Source organism: Oncorhynchus clarkii, chromosome 9 (assembly GCF_045791955.1).
Source record: "Oncorhynchus clarkii lewisi isolate Uvic-CL-2024 chromosome 9, UVic_Ocla_1.0, whole genome shotgun sequence".
NCBI classification, from domain to species: Eukaryota; Metazoa; Chordata; class Actinopteri; order Salmoniformes; family Salmonidae; genus Oncorhynchus; species Oncorhynchus clarkii.
In genome coordinates, this window is record NC_092155.1 from 5,177,718 (window position 1) to 5,194,506 (window position 16,789).

General features: G+C 45.9%; 2 protein-coding genes across 4 annotated transcripts in view; one reads left to right on the top strand and one right to left on the bottom strand.

Annotated features, from left to right (window-relative positions):
• Positions 1-2,863, top strand: part of LOC139415782 (broad substrate specificity ATP-binding cassette transporter ABCG2-like) — a 40,769-nt gene extending 37,906 nt beyond the window's left edge. Inside the window, exons 11-13 of one of the 2 annotated variants that reach the window (XM_071163871.1) lie at positions 1,089-1,243; positions 1,680-1,849; positions 1,996-2,203. In XM_071163871.1, coding sequence (XP_071019972.1) covers positions 1,089-1,243; positions 1,680-1,849; positions 1,996-2,143 — 473 coding nt within the window. In that variant the 3' untranslated portion in view covers positions 2,144-2,203. Of the gene's footprint in view, positions 1-1,088; positions 1,244-1,679; positions 1,850-1,995 lie in introns of both variants that reach the window. The other variant, XM_071163870.1, reaches the window with a different exon arrangement.
• LOC139415792 (galactose-specific lectin nattectin-like) overlaps positions 1-16,789 on the bottom strand; it is a 1,187,935-nt gene that overhangs the window by 874,854 nt on the left and 296,292 nt on the right. The gene's annotated exons all lie outside the window — the stretch shown is intronic.

Here is a 16,789-nt window from a genome sequence, read left to right on the forward strand (position 1 = left end):
TCTGTGTTCTGATCTAGCATTGTGTTTCTGTGTCCTGATCTAGCATTGTATTTCTGTGTTCTGATCTAGTATTGTGTTTCTGTGTTCTGATCTAGCATTGTATTTCTGTGTTCTGATCTAGCATTGTATTTCTGTGTTCTGATCTAGCATTGTGTTTCTGTGTTCTGATCTAGCATTGTGTTTCTGTGTTCTGATCTAGCATTGTATTTCTGTGTTCTGATCTAGCATTGTGTTTCTGTGTTCTGATCTAGCATTGTGTTTCTGTGTTCTGATCTAGCATTGTGTTTCTGTGTTCTGATCTAGCATTGTATTTCTGTGTTCTGATCTAGCATTGTATTTCTGTGTTCTGATCTAGCATTGTGTTTCTGTGTTCTGATCTAGCATTGTATTTCTGTGTCCTAATCTCGTGTTAAATGTCAGTTCTCGTCTAGTATTATATTTCTCTGTTCCAATCTCATAATATATTTTTATTTACCGATCCAGTATTACGTTTCTCTGTTCCAATCTCATAACGTATTTTTATTTACCGATCCAGTATTACGTTTCTCTGTTCCGATCATTTATTATATTTATCTGTTCTGATCTAGTATTATATTTCAGTTCTCATCTAGTGTTATATTTCTATGTTCTGCTCTAGTCTTATATTTCTATGTTGTAATCTAGTATTACACTTCTCTGTTCTGATCTAGTATTATATTTATATGGTCTGATCTAGTATATTTCTGTTCTGATCTAGTTTAATATTTATATGGTCTGATCTAGTATATTTCTGTTCTGATCTGGTATGTTTCTGTTCTGATCTGGTATTCTATTACTCTGTTCTGGTCTAGCATAATATTTATATGTTATGATCTAGTATATTTCTGTTCTGATCTGGTATTGTAATACTCTGTTCTGATCTAGTATATTTCTGTTCTGATCTAGTTTAATATTAATATGGTCTGATCTAGTATATTTCTGTTCTGATCTGGTATTGTAATACTCTGTTCTGATCTAGTATATTTCTGTTCTGATCTAGTTTAATATTAATATGGTCTGATCTAGTATATATCTGTTCTGATCTAGTATGACATTTCTCTATTCTCCAGGGTTTAAAGCTACAGTGGAGGCCTTCTTCCTGTTCATGTTGACCGTAGCTCTGGTAGCCTATGCAGCTACTGCTATGACCATGGCTATATCAGCTGACCAGAGTGTTGTGGCGATCGCCAACATCTTCATGACCATAGCCTTCGTCTTCATGATGGTGAGAGCGACAGAGAGAGAGAGACTAAATCATTTGTGATGGTTTGTTTTGGCAATGTTAGCATGTTTTTCCCATGCCAATGAAGCCCCTTTGAATTGACACACACACACACACACACACACACACACACACACACACACACACACACACACACACACACACACACTAATATGAGATTATTATAAACATCAAAAATAATGTTGCTCTCCTCTTCTGCCCCCCACTCCCCTCCCCTCCTCTCGCTTTCCTTCCTAACCTCTCCCCTTCCTCCTCTTCTCTCCCATTCCCCTCTCCCTACACCTCCCAATCCTCTTCCTCCTCTTCTCTCCCCTCCCCTCCTCTCCTCCCACCCCTCCTCTTCTCTCCCCTCCCCTCCTCTCCCCTCCCCCTCCTCTTCTCCTCCCTCCCCTCCCTCTTCTCTCCCCTCCCTTATCAGATCTTCTCAGGCCTGTTGGTGAACCTGCCCAGTATTGTTGAGTGGCTAGCCTGGTTCCAGTACCTCAGCATCCCTCGGTACGGACTAACAGCTCTCCAAATTAATGAGTTTGTAGGTCTCCAGTTCTGTGGAGACATTACCCTAAACGGCACCTTGCCCCCTGGTATGACGTAAGTGATAATGTCTCACTATACCTTTTAAAATTACCCATTGATGTCAGGAGAGTTATTTTACAAGGGAGATCTGTCTCTCAGTGAGATTCTCCATAATTGAGGTGTTTGTTTCTGAGGTAGGAACCTTTCTCTCCTGTGTCCAGATGCACGGGGGAAGACTTTCTGAAGAACCAGGGGATCGACTACACCACGTGGGGGCTGTGGCAGAATCACGTTGCCCTGGCGATCATGACCGTAATCTTCATGGCGATCGCATACTTCAAACTACGCTTCACTAAGAAGTTCACATAGAAGTCAGGGGTCATGGGTTAAGCCTATTGTACACCTTCCCGTTCCTTGCCGTCCCCTTGGTCCGCTCAAACGAAATGCTGCAATATCCAACTTCCACTTCTGTCCGCATGGGACTCTGAAATGTCAGCGTGGGACTCTGAAATGTCAGCATGGGACTCTTAAATGTCAGTGTGGGACTCTGAAATGTCAGTGTGGGACTCTGAAATGTCAGTGTGGGACTCTGAAATGTCAGTGTGGGACTCTGAAATGTCAGCGTCCGAAGGACACTTTTCAAGGGAGGTACGCAGATGTGGACAGGAGCAGATGTTTCGATTGAAGCGGAAGTTGAAATTAGGTATTTAGAGGTCAGGGGCAATGTTCCTTTTAATAGTTTTTTGGGTACTGGGCAAATTTCAGGTTTAGTGAGAGGTATTCTGTGCAACTTTCAGCGCACGTTTCCACTGAGGCTGAACCCGTACAGTTTTAGACAGTAGCCAATAGGCTGAACCCTTACAGTTTTAGACAGTAGCCAATAGGCTGAACCCTTACAGTTGTAGACAGTAGCCAATAGGCTGTACCTTTACAGTTTTAGACAGTAGCCAATAGGCTGTATCCTTACAGTTTTAGACAGTAGCCAATAGGCTGTATCCTTTACAGTTTTAGACAGTAGCCAATAGGCTGTATCCTTACAGTTTTAGACAGTAGCCAATAGGCTGTATCCTTTACAGTTTTAGACAGTAGCCAATAGGCTGTACCCTTTACAGTTTTAGACAGTAGCCAATAGGCTGAACCCTTACAGTTGTAGACAGTAGCCAACAGGCTGTACCCGTACAGTTTTAGACAGTAGCCAACAGGCTATTGTGGCTATAGGAGCATAATGTAGGCCTACCAACAAAACCAATGGAGTAAATCACATAATAGCTTTTGATTTCGCACACGGAAATGCACTCTGATCTGAAAAGTGCCTTGACACCCGAGGGTGACTGAAAGACCATTCCTGACCTCCAGGTCAATAGAATTCTATTCCGTTGCTCTCTGGCTCTGCCAACAACAAAATCACTTAATCTCAATCAAAGTTAGATTTGTTTTTTTGTTTTGTTGCATTAACGTTGATTAGATTACAGAATTAAACATTGATCCATGTAGTGCAAACTAAATGGGGTGAACTCAGGACTCTGCGCGTCCTGGTATTTTTTCTGCGTGCAAACTAAAATGAACTCAGTGAGTTCAGTGAATTTCAATCTCTTGCGTAAAGCTGCGAGTCCTGGTATTTCTTATGCGTGGCAGTCCTGGAGGGGTCAAGGGGTTAGGGAAATCACCATCATCATCATCATCATCACCATCAATCATTGTTCCAAACCAATACTTTCAATGATTTCTTCTACCAATGTGTCTTATCTACAGATGTTTTAAATCATGTCTCAAGATATCTATGTGATTATTGTTGAACCATTCGTGTTTTTATGACGTGCAATTTGTTCAATATTTTATCGATGCAACACAATTAACGTGTATTGATACCAAATATATTGATTATTTGGTGCTCTGTAAAGACAGATAATACATACTTATGCAGGTGAGTCCCAAACGGTACCCTGTCCCCTACTGTTGAACAGGGCCCCTAGGACTTTGGACACAAGAGGTTTAATATAAAGGGACTAGGGTGTGAAAACCTTGTGATGTCCTCTTCTGGAGGACGATCGGCGCTATGCTGACTCTCTGACTTTGAAAATGAGTCAGATGATGAGGAGATCCCTGATTTTAAAGTTAAAACGTTTTTTTTATTGAACCAGACATTGTAGTCTTCTGATGAGCGTGATGGTGATGTTGTCACGGAAGACCCAGGTTTGTAAATCAATAAAATGCCCAGTGGAAGCAGAACTTGATAGCTAAGGAGATGGAAGAAATTCAGGCATTTGAATGGAGGGAGTCAAAAAGAGAACACAGAAGGCTGTTTTTATAAAACACCTGTCTTCGGATTACATCTTCAAACCTAAGGGCAACCATGGCATCCATGACAGAGAGGGAGAAGCGTTCATCCATGTATACAGGTAAGAGTCTAGCTAGTCTAGCTAGCTTAATTTTCAGATATTATACTGTCATGACGATGGCCTGTTGGGGGAGGTTTATGACCTCCATAAATACCTTTCCCCCTTTCTCTCTCTCTACTTTATAGAGTTGACTCTTGGAAAGCCCTTTGTAACAGAGAGTCTGGTAACATCGAAAGGTGGGAAACGGAACCATATTTCGGTAATCCAACCAGTTGCAAATACGAGTTGGTACTTAATGAATATGATGTCAGATCAGTTGTCGTCTGAGACATTATGACTGATGACAGGACGACATAAACTGTATCTGGGAAAGTCTACACATTCTAGTTATCAGATTCACATGGAATTGTTGTGCAATTTAAATGTATAAATATGAAACTATTCGTGAAAAGATTAAATGTAATTTTAGCTTCTTAATGAGAGAACGGTTTGTCATAGAGTAAACTCTGCTCACTCAGAGGCCCCGCCCAAGTGAACAGACATTGGTTGTAAACTCTGCTCACTCAGAGGCCCCGCCCAAGTGAACAGACATTGGTTGTAAACTCTGCTCACACAGAGGCCCCGCCCAAGTGAACAGACATTGGTTGTAAACTCTTCTCACTCAGAGGCCCCGCCCAAGTGAACAGACATTGGTTGTAAACTCTGCTCACACAGAGGCCCCGCCCAAGTGAACAGACATTGGTTGTAAACTCTGCTCACTCAGAGGCCCCGCCCAAGTGAACAGACATTGGTTGTAAACTCTGCTCACTCAGAGGCCCCGCCCAAGTGAACAGACATTGGTTGCAAACTATGAAACACGCCCTTCTCTTCACCACGATATAAGCCCGTTGACGGAAATCTAACTTTGTGTTCCGAGGACGAGAGGACGACGGTCCCCACGTTGAAAGGGCTAAGATAAGAACCTAACGAAATTTGCATCGAATTTCAACATGAAGATGACGATTGACACGCCAAAAGGATGAATTTTGAATATACCAGCCAGAATATAGCATGAGCTTAAAGTATGGCAACTTGGTATGAACTTTGAACTCTTGTTCACTAAAGAAGTGACACCTCAAAGCTGATTGAGTTAGCCACAGCAACTGTGAATGTGCACTCGGAGAGGACGGACAAAGGATCCATTCTACCACACTCCAGTTCACCACTAGACATTCTTCAAAGGACAAGAGATCCATGCTGGACAACCCGGCCTTCTATCTACGACCAACCTATCGAAGCGCAGCTCAGAGTAAACATTCATTGCATTTTCCTTTTCCAAATGGGCGGTTATTTAGAATGCATAAGGTTCTGTATTTACGATAGCATAGCTTCTCCCTTTCTTCTTCAGTCCTCCCGCTCTTTCATTCAAGCCCAGCCCCCTCTCTTTGTGTAACCGGCCGTCATAACGGTTCCGTCCACCAGGGATGTTTTTCATGTCTGACCCATCCTGTGTATGTGTAATTCTGTGTGATTGTTTAGGTATTTAAATAAATAAATAATGAAACCAAATGTTGTATTGCTGATTCAACTTGTTAGCCAGGGTTCGTGAAGATAACCAAGAATTTACAACTGAGAGAGTTGGGTGGGTGGTTGTTTTCAGTCTTTGTGTGTTTGCACAAGACAGAACTGTTTCGGTTGTTTCTTTGTTCTTTTGTTAGTCAGTGTTCAGTTTTGATATTAAAAATCATGAGCCCTTACCACGCTGCACCTTGGTCCTCACCTTCTTCCACCGACGACAGCCGTTACAGTATCAGCAGAACCTGACTCTCCTCCTACAAGGAGAATAGTCTAAAAAAGAGATCCGGCCCAAGTTACACCTGAAGCATGAGGACTTGCATTGAATTGTGTACTTCATTAACAACCATGCAGAGGATAATAGTTTTACCGGGACACAAACACTTTTGTGGAAAGCTGCGGCCATCTCATGTGACAAAGGCAGCGGTGTGGAGTCTCTGTAAAGCATAAACAACACATCTTTTGATTATTTTATTTACCTCCAACATGATTGTCATTCATTTAATTGAATCTTTCATTATTAGTGTATTTTCCAACACTGAACTATGCATGAGAGCATCAGCTGTTCAGGATGACTGCTTGATAACGCTCTCCGTAGCCGATGTGAGTAAGAACTTTGAAAAGGTTAACATTCACAAGGCCGCAAGGCCCGATGGATTACCAGGACGTGTACTCGGAGCATGCGCCGACTAGCTGGCAAGTGTCTTCACTGACATTTTCAACCTCTCCCTGACCCAGTCTGTAATACCCACATGTTTCAAGCAGACCACCATTGTCCCTGTGCCCAAGAACACCAAGGTAACCTACCAAAATGACTGCTGACCCGTAGCACTCACATCTGTGGCCATGAAATGCTTTGAAAGGCTGGTTATGGCTCACATCAATTCCATCATTCCAGAAACCCTAGACCCACTCCAATTTTCATACCGCCCCAACAGATCCACAGATGATGCAATCTCCATTGCACTTCACTCTGCCCTTTCCAACCTGGACAAAATGAACACCTATGTGAGAATGCTGTTCATTGACTACAGCTCAGCGTTCAACATCATAGTGCCCTGCAAGCTCATCACTGAGCTAAGGACCCTGGGACTGAACACCTCCCTCTGCAACTGGATACTGGACTGCCTGATGGGCCGCCCCTATGTGGTAAGGGCAAGCAACAACACATCTGCCACGCTGATCCTCAAAACGGGGGCCCCTCAGGGGTGCATGCTCAGTCCCCTCCTGTACTCCCTGTTCACCCAAGACTGCATGGCCACACACGACTCCAACACCATCATTAAGTTTGCCGACGACACACCGGTGGTAGGGCTGATCACCGACACTGATGAGACAGCCTATAGGGAGGAGGTCAAACACCTGGCGGTGTGGTGCCAGGACAATAATCTCTCCCTCAAGGTGAGCAAGAAAAAGGAACTAATTGTGGACTACAGGAAAATGAGGGCCAAGTGCGCCCCGATTCACATAAATGGGGCTGTAGTGGAGCGGTCGAGAGCTTCAAGGTCCTTGGTGTCCACATCACGAAGGACCTATCATGGTCCAAACACACCAAGACAGTCGTAAAGAGGGCACGACAAAGCCTATTCCCCCTCAGGAGGCTGAAAAGATATGGCGTGGGACCTCAGATCCTCAAAAAAGCTCTACAGCTGCACTGGTTGCATCACCGCTCGGCATCCAACCGCAAGGCGCTACAGAGGGCGTACGGCCCACAACATCATGTCAGAGGCAGGAAGTGATGACTGTCAGAGGAAGGCCCTAAAAATTGTCAAAGAATCCAGCCACCCAAGTCATCGACTGTTCTCTCTGCTACCGCACGGCAAGCGGTACCGAGCACCAAGTCATCGACTGTTCTCTCTGCTACCGCACGGCAAGCGGTACCGAGCACCAAGTCATCGACTGTTCTCTCTGCTACCGCACGGCAAGCGGTACCGAGCACCAAGTCATCGACTGTTCTCTCTGCTATCGCACGGCAAGCGGTACCGAGCACCAAGTCATCGACTGTCCTCTCTGCTACCGCACGGCAAGCGGTACCGAGCACCAAGTTAACAGGTTAACGGACTATTTGAATTGATCCCCTTATTTTATTATTATTTCTGATTATTTTTTTGCACTGACTCTCTTGAAACATCGTGGTCCATGTACACTCAATGGACTCTACCCACACACTCACACACACACACACGCATAGTACACTCAATGGACTCTACCCACACACTCACACACACTCACACATAGTACACTCAATGGACTCTACCCACACACTCACACATAGTACACTCAATGGGGTCTACCCACACACTCACACATAGTACACTGACACTCACACACACACACACACACACACACACACACACAGAGGGGTGAGAGAGAAAGAGAAAGAAGGGAGAGAGCCAGAGAGGGGGAGGGAAGAGAGAAGGAGAGACAGAGAGAGAGAAGCGAGAAAGAGAGAGAATGGAGAGAGAGCAGATAAGGGATAGAGAGAGAGGGGAGAGAGAAAAAATGAGAGAGAGGTGTTAAGAGAAGTTAAGAATTTGTATCACTATTTATTTAACCTTTATTTAACGAGGCAAGTCAGTTAAAAATAAATTATTATTTACAATGACGGCCTACACCGGTCAAACCCGAACAATGGAGGGCCAATTGTGCACCGCCCTATGGGACTCCTAATCACGGCCGGTTGTGATACAACCTGGAATTGAAACAGGGTGTCTGTAGTGAGATGCAGACAGCAGACTCCTACATTCCCTCAGTGAAAGCCATGTCCTGAGCAAATGTCAAAATTGGCTTTTTACCAAACTAATGTACAACACACCACGTATACACCCTGCACACCCTAATTGACAGACAAAACAAAACCAAACAAAAGCAAAGCCTTCTCATGTTTGTTGATTTTCAACAACAACAAAAAAATTGATTAAATTTGGCATGAGGATCTGCTATACAAATTGATGGAAAGAGGGGTTGCATTTGTCATTATAAAATCCATAAACACAAACAACAAGTGTGCGGTGAAGCTTGCCAAAAAACACACACACCGGGGGGGGTGAGACAGGGATAAATCTTGAGCCACAACCTCTTCAACATATATATATACACAAAAGTATGTGGACACCCCTTCAAATTAGTGGATTCGGCTATTTCAGCCAAAACCCATTGCTGACAGGTGTATAAAATCGATCACACAGCCATGCCATCTCCATAGACAAACATTGGCAGTAGAATTGCCTTACTGAAGAGCTCAGTGAGTTTCAATGTCGGTGGTTGGTCGGGGTGTATAATGTGAATGCCTAGCAACCCAAAGGTTGTGAATTCAAATGTAGCATTTTGGTTAATTAGCAACTTTTCAACTACATACTACTTTTAAACTACTTTGAACTACTTTGCAACTACTTAGCATGTTAGCTAACGCTTCCCCTAACCTTAACCCTTTAATCTCACTCCTAAACTTAACCCTAACCTCAAGCCTAGCTAAGAAAGAACAGGCACAATCATCGGATGCCACCTTTCCAACAATTCAGTTTGTTAAATTTCTGCCTTGCCGTGCGAAGATTGTCATCTGTCCAGGACATGTTGTGCCAGCACTACTACGCTCCAGACCTCCAGTGCGTCTCCCGGCGGTTCCAAGTCCGGAGCCACCAGTGATGATCCATGGCCCGGAGCGTCCTGCGAAGGTTCCCAGTCCGGTTCCTCCGGCGACGATCCGCGGCCCGGTTCCTCCGGCAACGATCCACGGCCCGGAGTCTCCGGCGATGATCCACAGTCCGGTTCCTCTGGCGACTATCTTCCGGCCGGAGCTTCCGGCGATGATCCCCGCACCAGAGTCGCCACCGAAGCGAGCGGAGCGGGGTCTACGTCCCGCACCGGTGCCGCCACAGAGGCTAGATGCCCACCTGGACCCTCCCCTATAGAGTCAGGTTCTGTGGCCGGAGTCCGCAACTTTGAGGGAGGGGGGGGTGGAGTACTGTCACACCCTGACCTTAGAGATCCTTTATTCTCTATTTTGGGTTAGGTCAGGGTGTGACTCGGGTGGGCATTCTAGTTTTGTTATTTCTATGTTGGACTGGTATGGTTCCCAATCGTTGTCTCTGATTGGGGATCATATTTAGGCAGCCTTGTTTGTTGTGGGATCTTGTTTGTGTATAGATGCCTTGTGAGCAGTGCACTAGCATAGCTTCACGTTCGTTTCTTTCTTCCGTATTGGTGAGTTTCATAAATTAAACATGTGGAACTCTACATACGCTGCGCCTCAGTCCATTTACAACAACGACCGTGACAATGCGAGCACACTCGTTCAGTATGCCGTGTTCAGCTAAACCGAAGCATGAGGAAGCCTTTAGGAAGACTGTTACCCAGCAAACAGGGAACATTCCCGGAACATTAGCTCAAGTTCCCATTAAGTTCTAGTTAGGATTTTATCTAACATTAGGATGATAACAAATCCCCAAAACAATGTTTTTGGCCTACCTGTTACAACTTCTAACGATGGTGAGTGGAGGAGTCAAGCGCAGAGAGCAGGTAATTCAGTACGTGGATATTTTATTCCATAGACTGTGGAACCACGACATGCAAAACACCAGGGCACATGAAACAACCCGTCCCAAAATACAACGGACTAAAAACTGTCCGTAAAAATACTGATAACACTCATACATAGATAACAGGAAACAAGCCCGCACAAATACCCAGCGGGCCTAGTGCCCTTAAATAGCCTACAAACAAACACTAACTAAAAACAGGTGTAACCAATTAAACCCAATAAACAGAAACAAACGGAAAGGGAATCGATGGCAGCTAATAGGCCGGCGACGACGACCGCCGAGCGCCGCCCGAACAGGAAGAGGCACCATCTTCGGCGAGATTCGTGACACTACCTGGTTAAATATATATATTTTAACATTTTTAAACACCTGGAAACCATGTGTTAGGTGGATAGCATTCCACTCAAACCTTTCCCATGAGCCCGTCCTCCCCAATTAAGGTGCCACCAACCTCCCGTGCTATACAGTCAAAATGTTTTTCGATAACTAAATATTTTTATTGTTACATTTTGTCCTTAACATTCACATAAATGTTGTTCAAAACATCTGTTTACAACCACGACAGAGACAAAACTTCTCCTTAGGTTTCCAGGTCATGTAAAAACACAGTACACACCAAAAAAAAATTTATCCGCAAACCAAAATTGGTTCTATGAAAGTTCCCAGAACTGTATCGGTTCTCCTCGTCATCTGAGGAAGAGTAGTCAAAGATCGGACCAATGCCGCAGCGTGGTATGTGTCCATGTTAATCTTTAATAAATTAACTGAACACTGAATAATTTGATATAGGGGGTGCTCTTTTAATTTTTGGATAAAAAAACGTTCCTGTTTTAAACAAGATATTTTTTTCACAAAAAGATGCTCGACTATGCATATAATTGACAGATTTGGAAAGAAAACACTCTGACGTTTCCAAATCTGCAAAGATATTATCTGCGAGTGTCACAGAACTGATGCTACAGGCGAAACCAAGATGACATTTCAAACAGGAAATGCCCCAGATTTTGAAAGCGCTGTGTTGCAATGTCTCCTTATATGGCTGTGAATGCGCCAGGAATGAGCTTACACTTTCTGTCGTTTCCCCAAGGTGTCTGCAGCATTGTGACGTATTTGTAGGCATATCATTGGAAGATTGACCATAAGAGACTACATTTACCAGGTACTCGCTTGGTGTCCTCCGTTGGAATTATTGCGTAATCTCCACCTGCGTGTATTTTTCCATTTGTTCCAGAGGAGAAACCCAACTGGCACGGATGACTTATCATCGAATAGATATGTGAAAAACACCTTGAGGATTGATTCTAAACAACATTTGCCATGTTTCTGTCGATATTATGGAGTTAATTTGGAAAAAAGTTTGGCGTTGTAAGGACTGAATTTTCGGGGGGTTTTCTTAGCCAAACGTGATGAACAAAACGGAGCGATTTCTCCTACACAAATAATCTTTTTGGAAAAACTGAACATTTGCTATCTAACTGAGAGTCTCCCCATTGAAAACATCCGAAGTTCTTCAAAGGTAAATTATTTTATTTGAATGCTTTTCTTGTTTTTGTGAAAATGTTGCCTGCTGAATGCTAGGCTTAATGCTATGCTAGCTATCAATACTCTTACACAAATGCTTGTGTAGCTATGGTTGAAAAGCATATTTTGAAAATCTGAGATGACAGTGTTGTTAACAAAAGGCTAAGCTTGTGAGCCAATATATTTATTTCATTTCATTTGCGATTTTCATGAATAGTTAACGTTGCGTTATGGTAATGAGCTTGAGGCTATGATTACGCTCCCGGATACGGGATTGCTCGACGCTAGAGGATAACAAAACAACAAAGAGACAATCCTGTAAGGTGCAAACACACAAACCAGAAAACAACTACCCACAAATCAAGTGGGAAAAACAGGCTACCCAAGTATGATTCTCAATCAGAGACAACGATTGACAGCTGCCTCTGATTGAGAACCATACCAGGCCAAACACATAGAAAACCAAAACTAGAACAACACATAGAATGCCCACCCTAACTCACGCCCTGACCAACCTAAACAAGAAACATAACAAAGGAACTAAGGTCAGGACGTGACAAGAACGTTTGTTAGGTCACGGCAAAATGTTCTCATAACACAACAAAAACCTGTACTGTACTATGTTTAGTTCTTAGCTTTCTGGAACTGAGGAAGGAAGACCATGAACACGGCTGGAGCTGGACCAAGTTCAGGACAGACACCCCTCCACCTGAGGAAGGGCGGTTGAGGACGGTGTGTGTGCCAAGTATTTACTTAAAGTGGGGTGTCGGGGGGTGGTGAATGTTATGTATGCCTGGTCTCTCTCCAGCAACCAAACACAGCAGTGGTTTCATAATTCATCTAGGTCTGGCTAATGCAAACATTCTAAACCCAGGGGCGGTGGGAAGACTAAGTCGGGGTCAATGTAGAGTAACATTCAAAGATGTAACATTTAGAAAGACTATGATGTGACTAGAGCTGGACCAAGTTTTCTTGCCAGGGCTGTTAACTATGATTTGTCTGGTTTTTGTAACATCAATGTCACTCTGGTCTCTCTCTTCCCTTCCTTCTCTCTCTCTGACCCTCCATCTCTCTACCCCCCATCTCTCTCTACCCCCCCTCTCTCTATACCCCCATCTCTCTCTCTACCCACCCCCTCTCTCTACCCCCCCTCTCTCTATACCCCTCTCTCTCTACCCCCCCCCCCTCTCTCTCATCCCTCTCTCGCTCTTAATTCAATGGGCATTATTGCCATGGGAAACACATGTTTACATTGCCAAAGCCACTGAAATAGATACTCAGCAAAAATAAAATAAACAATAACAAATGAACAGCAAACATTGCACTCACAAAAGTTCCAAAGGAACATTTCAAATGTCCTATTATGCCTATATACGGTGTTGTAACGATGTGCAAATAGTTAAAGTACAAAAGGGAAAATAAATCAACTCAAATATGGGTTGTATTTACAATTTTCTTGAGGCTACAGTTCACAAATCTTGCTGCTGTTGTAACGTAATACACAGGGAGTCAAGCAGGTGCAGAAGGTGAGTTTCATTAATAATGAAACGGTACAGAATATGAACAAACATGAGGAACGTACTGAGAGAAAACAATACTACCCTGTTCCCCATCATTACGCACACCTGTTCCCCATCATTACGCACACCTGTTCCACATCATGGGGCGGCAGGTAGCCTAGTGGTTAAGAGCATTGGGCCAGTAACTGAAAGGTCGCTTGATCGAATCCCCGAGTTGACAAGGTAAAAATCTGTCGTTCTGCCCCTGTTCCTAGGCCGTCATTGTAAATAAGAATTTAACAAGCCAAGAACTGACTTGCCCAGTTAAATAAAGGTTAAATAAAACAATATATAATGACTGATGTCAACTGAGGGCTAAGGGAGAGGGAGAGAAAATTATGACAAGGTGTGTGTAATGATAGGTGACGGAGGGAGGGAGCAGGAGTCGGTGTGACAGTAACCCCCCCCACTGTCGATCCTGGATGATGTTAAAATTCAGGATGTCTGCCACCTTGCTGTTTGGGGTTTTAGGCTGGGTTTCTGTACAGCACTTTGAGATATCAGCTGATGTACGAAGGGCTATATAAATAAATTTGATTTGATTTGATTTGCCACCAGGAGTACAGGAGGGACCTAACAGGACCACACCCCTCCCAGTCCACCAGGTGCTGATGTTGGGAGTACAGGAGGGACCTAACAGGACCACACCCCTCCCAGTCCACCAGGTACTGGAGCTGATGTTGGGAGTACAGGAGGGACCTAACAGCAGAGGCGGGGGTCCCCTTGATGTCCAGGGGAAGTGGAGGGGTGTTGCAGGGGATGGCATCAGCCAGGGGACCAGGAACCAATGGCCTGAGGAGGGAAACATGAGATCCGGTAGTTGGTGGGGAGTTTTAGACGATAGACCTCCTGGAGGACCTTGAATCGCCTCACAAACTGGGGGCTCAGCTTCTAGCAGAGCGGCAGGTTCCTGTTGGAACAGACGCCAGACGCAATCACCAGGATGGAACATGGAAGCCTCACTGTGGTGGTTGTCTGCCTGATCCTTTGATGGGAGTCAACGTACGTGTGCGGCGTTCCTCGGTCTGGCTTGGACTCCACGGACCCAGGGCCGGCTGATATCCCAGGACTCACTGGAAGGGAGACAGCCTGGTGGAGGAGTGGCGAAGTAAGTTATGGGCGTATTCCACCCAGGGAAGGAACCGGGATCCTGGCAGTGACTCCTTAGGATTTTTTCAGCTCCTGATTGGTCCTCTCCACCTGCCTGTCAGACTGAGGTCGGTACCCAGATGTGAAGCTGACCAGGTTCCATAAAGGCTTTCCAGAACTGCGACGTGAATTGGGGACCACGGTCGGAAAACGATGTCCTCCGGAAGGCCATAGTGCTGGAATAGTGCCTCAGCGACCTGGAGAGCGGTAGGTAGACCAGAGAGAGGGATAAAATGGCAGGATAAGTTTCCCTGCTGGAGCGTGCTGGGAGGATTTGGTTTGTGCACATACTGAACAGGAGTTTAGCGGGAAATGTCCTGCGCCAAGGTTGGGCACCAGCACTTATCGGAGAGGGATTGGTGCGGGTGATACCTGGGTGTCCAGCGGTGAGGGATGTGTGTGCCCAGGTCAACATCCAATCTCTCCGCCCATGGGGACGTAGATGTGCTCTGGAGGGCAGGTCGCAGGAGCAGGTTCCCTCTCCAGAGCCTGGTGGATGTCACAAAATCCGGGGCCAGCGATACGGAAGGACAGATTGATGGACTGGAGGACACTCACAGGGCTCTCCATCGATGTGGAACCACATGGTGAGGGACAGCAGGTCCTCCGGCATCCTGGTCCCCAGGCAGTGATTCTTATCCTCGACCAGGAGATGGTGTGGTTATGAAGTTGGATCCTGGGAGGCCAGAGGATGACGTTGTGTACGTCTACAGTGATGATGAGGAAGGGAAGGCCTTCCTGGTGCATGGGTTCCACGGTGAGGGTGAGTGGTGCTGTGATGTGCTGGGTCCCAACGGCCTAGTATCCAGGGCTTGGAAAGGAAAATGAGAGGAGAGTGGGCATGAAGTTATAGTCAAGGAGGAGGCGAGAGCCTGGTCGATGAAATTTCCTGCGGCACCGGAGTCAACATCTGAGGCACAGCCAGCCAGTGAAATGGGAACCAGGAAGGGTTTGGTGGAAAACGATGATGATGATGTAATACTCACAACTACCCTGGGAGACGGAAGGTCACAGGGCCGCCCCTCTGCTTTAGTTGACCCCGGTGTGGGACACACTGTCCAGGCCGCAATAGGGACAGAGCCCCAGCTGTCTCTGCCGCGGAAAGGTATGTGCCCCCTACCTCTATGGGTTCAGGCTCTGCCTCAGCACAACCACAGGAGGGAGGTGAGTGGCGAGGTGGGGACTGGCGCTCCCGAAGAATGTTATTCAGATGGATGGCCATCACGATGAGTGCGTCCAAGGATAGGTTGTCATCCCGACATGCCAACTCCGTCTGGACCCCTACGCTCAGTCTTCTCTGAAATAGAGTGCGGAGCGCCGACTCATTCCATCCACTGAAGGCTGCCACAGTCTGAAAGGTGAGGGTGTACTCCAGCAGACCGCAGGGCATCCTGCTGGAGTTGTAAAAGTCACTCATCTCCCTTCATGACCTCTGGAGGATGGTCGAAGACCGCCCTGAACAGAGTCATGAACCTCTCATAGGAACCCAGTTCCTCCTGTACTCTCTCCCGGACGGCGGTAGCCCACTCCAATGCTCGTCCGGTCAGCAGGGAAATTACCGTGGCAACCTTGGACCTCTCGGTGGTGGGGGCTTCCATCTGATGGCGAAATAGATGGAGCACCGGAGTAGGAAGCCATGGCATTTCGATGGAATATCGTCATACTTCTCCGGAAGGGACAGTCGGGCATCGTTGACCTGGGTGGACGGATGGGTAGGCTGGGGGACTGGTTCACTGTGACGACCCGTGGTAGGCGGCCCTCTGTTAGGGATGTATGGAGAACCTCGCTGGTGTTGTCGAGGTCGGTGGAGAACGCGGAGGACCTACTCCATGGCCGTGCCAGCTGGTCGTGGTGTTGTTGGAGCAGATGACCCTATTCCTTGAACGTCTGGAAGATGGTGTTTCCATCTGTAACATAATATGCCGGGAGTCAGGAAGCAGGTGCAGAAGGTGAGTTTAAAGATGAAACGATACAGATGAACAAACATGAGAAGCGTACTGATCGTGAGAGAAAAACCTAATGACTGATGTCTACTGAGGGCTAAATAAAGGGGAAGTAATCACGGAGAAAATTATGACCAGGTGTGCATAATGATGGGGAACAGGTGTGCGTAATGATGTGGAACAGGTGTGCGTAATGATGGGGAACAGGTGTGCGTAATGATTGGGAACAGGTGTGCGTAATGATGGGGAACAGGTGTGCGTAATGATGGGGAACAGGTGTGCGTAATGATGGGGAACAGGTGTGCGTAATCATAGTTGCCAGGGCCGGTGGTTAGTAGACCGGCATAGTTGCCAGCGCCGAAGGGAGAGAGCAGGAGGATATACTGCTCTCTGGAGATCAGGCCCAAAT